The sequence below is a fragment of the Pongo abelii genome, chromosome 9, assembly GCF_028885655.2.
Source record: "Pongo abelii isolate AG06213 chromosome 9, NHGRI_mPonAbe1-v2.0_pri, whole genome shotgun sequence".
Lineage (NCBI taxonomy): Eukaryota > Metazoa > Chordata > Mammalia > Primates > Hominidae > Pongo > Pongo abelii.
Window position 1 is genome coordinate 127282743 of NC_071994.2, and position 2942 is coordinate 127285684.

The window sequence follows — 2942 nt, forward strand, 5'->3', positions numbered from 1 at the left end:
CACTCTTAAGGGCGTGATCGCTGCTACTTCATTCAGGGGCCAGGAGCACTGAGATTTTCTGGCCTGGGTGGCTGAGTCTGAAAAAGAGGAACATTCGGCTTTTCTAGCCCCAGAGCCACAGATGATCCACAGCACCTAAAAGCAAAGGAAACAGGGCTGGGTGGACGTAGGGCCTGGTTTTCAGCCCAGGCCAGCCACATTTCCCTTCAGTCTGTGAGGGCCTTTTCTCTGGAGTGCTCCCCTCTCATCTTCTGATGAGTTCTATGCACTAGAGGAAGGTGGGAAGCACGTGGGAATTGGCTCTGTTTGACTTTGGGGTAAATCTGACTTAGTTGACTCCATGGTATTTTATTGAGCTATTACCTGATTAATGAAGCTTAACCTTAGAAACTTTTAGGAAATGAGTAAGATGTAAAGTGATAATGGGAAATTATAAAGCTAATTCTAGGAAAAATGATGATTATTTGCAGTCAAGTCACAGATATAATTGCTATTGGACACTAAACTCTATTAAAATAAATGGCTGTTTTTAATATCAGTAATTATCTATTGCTTTTTCCTACCTACATATCATCTTTTCTATTCTTTTATTTCTTTATTTTTATTTAATTTATTTTGGGGACAGGGTCTCACTCTGTCACCCAGGCTGGAGTGCAGTGGCATGATTTTGGCTCACTGCAATCTCTGCCTTTTCGGCTTAAAGGGTCTCCCCACCTCAGCCTCCCAAGTAGCCAGGACTACAGACATACACCACCACACTCAGCTAGTTTTTTTCTTTTCTTTCCTTTTCTTTTTTAATTTTTGAAGAGACAAGGTGTCACTGTATTGCCTAGGCTGGTCTCAAATCCCTGGGCTCAAGTGATCCTGCCACCTTGGCCTCCCAAGCTGCTGGGATTACAGGTGTGAGCCGCCACGCCCAGCCTTCCTTTCTGTTTTACACCCACTAGACAATTCTCAGTTTTCAGTTACTCTAGCTGCTGATTGAGAAAGCTGCCTCCCGGATCAGTCACATGAATGGGTAATCTCAGAACTGCTACAAGTCAACTTAGAGAAATGCTGTGGAATAAGGCACACATTAAATAATTTCATGAATAAATTTTTTAACGAAGATGGGTAGGAACCAAAATTATATAGGTACTTTACAGACATCAATGCATTAATGTATACAAGAACCATAATATATTATTTTACTATTTATATATATTCAGAAAAGATTTAGAGAGTTTTTTTCAAGGTCACCTGATGTCAGAGTGAGCAGCATGTTTCGTATGTAAACTCAGATACTTCCAGTTGTAAAGTTTATTCTACACCTTCTCTTCTGTATCAACTCTAGTGTTGTCTCTTCATTTTACTTATGAGGACACAGATGAAAAATAGATTAATAACTTACCCAAATGTCACTCATTAATTAGTGACAGGATTGAACTGACCCTTATTTAGAAGTTCTCCACTCTATATACTTATTATCAGTTTGCAATAGGCTCTATAAAGATAGTTTATTGCAGGAAAAACTCATCTCAGTGAGGTCATTCTTTGATGTTCCAGGACTAATTTGACATGAAGATAAAGAATCATACTCCAGTAACTGAGTTCCTCCTGATGGGAATCCCTCACACAAAGGGGATGGAAAATGTGCTTTTTGTCTTATTTCTGGCCTTCTACCTCTTCACCTTGCTGGGGAACCTACTCATTCTTCTGGCTGTCCTAACTTCCTCCAACCTCCACACCCCCATGTATTTCTTCCTGGGAAACCTGTCTGTGTTTGACCTATTTTTCCCTTCAGTGAGTTCCCCCAAAATGATGCTCTACTTAGTGAGACAAAGCCGCACCATCTCTTTCCAGGGTTGTGTCTCCCAGCGCTTCTTTCACCATTTCCTGGGTTGCACCGAGTGTTTCCTGTACACTGTGATGGCCTATGAGCGCTTTGCAGCAGCTGCCACCCTTTGCGATACAGTCATCATGAACCGCAGGGTGTGTGCCCCCCCGACGCTAGGCACCTGGACGGGGAGCTGTCTGCATGCATCTGTCCTCACACTCCTCATCTTTAAGTTACCCTACTGTGGCCCCAATGAAGTGAACAATTTTTTCTGTGATATTCTGGTGGTGCTGTCCCTGGCCTGCGCAGACACCTCTCTAGCACAGACAGTGAGTTTCATCAACGTAGGTGTTGTTGCGTTCATGTGTTTTCTTCTCATCCTCACCTCTTACGCTTGCATTGTTTTCTCTATATTGAAAATCAGTTCCTCAGAAGGTAGGCGCAGAGGCTTCTCAACCTGCAGTGCCCATCTGACGGCCATCTTGCTCTTCTATGGACCAATAGTCCTCATTTATCTCCGACCTGCCTCCAGCCCTTGGTTGGACTCTGTGGTTCCGGTGTTGAATAATATTGTTACCCCTTCCCTGAATCTTTGATATATACTTTGAGAAACAAAGGTGTAAAGCTGGCACTGAGAAAGGTGCCCATTCAAGGAGTACATAATTGAGGAAGGCAAGCTTTATATCATGGTCTGTCTTTACAGCTTTGTCTTGAATTTATCTGGGGGCAATTAGCTCCTATATTTTGCTTGATTACTAAGTACCAGGCACTATTTACAAATACTGATACATGTAATGATTATAATAATCATATGAAGTAGATAATATTATTATCTTGATTTATGACGAAAAAATTAAGGCACTGAGAGGCTGAGATCTTTCTGCAGTGTCATGGAGTTAAAAACTTGCTGGGCGAAAATGTGACCCAAAGCGTCTTAACCATGTGCTAATGCTGCTTCTGTAGTGTCTAAATGGTAACATAAATGCTTCTCTCAGGAGCTTCTTTTCAGTTTACACAGAATATTCTTCAATTTGCCAGCAAATCTAGTTCATTAAATTTGCTCCATTGATTTCTATAACTTTTTTTGAGTCTATATTTTGATGGATGACATATGTCTGCGTCTGAT

The 2942-nt window shown here is 41.5% G+C and overlaps 1 protein-coding gene across 1 annotated transcript; it reads left to right on the forward strand.

The window, feature by feature from the left end:
* Nucleotides 1–1599: 1599 nt before the first annotated feature.
* LOC100433435 (olfactory receptor 10D1B-like) lies at nt 1600–2412 on the forward strand. Its single transcript, XM_054526220.1, has one exon. The coding sequence runs from the start codon at nt 1600–1602 to the stop codon at nt 2410–2412; it is 813 nt and encodes a 270-aa protein (XP_054382195.1).
* The last annotated feature ends 530 nt before the right edge of the window (nt 2413–2942 follow it).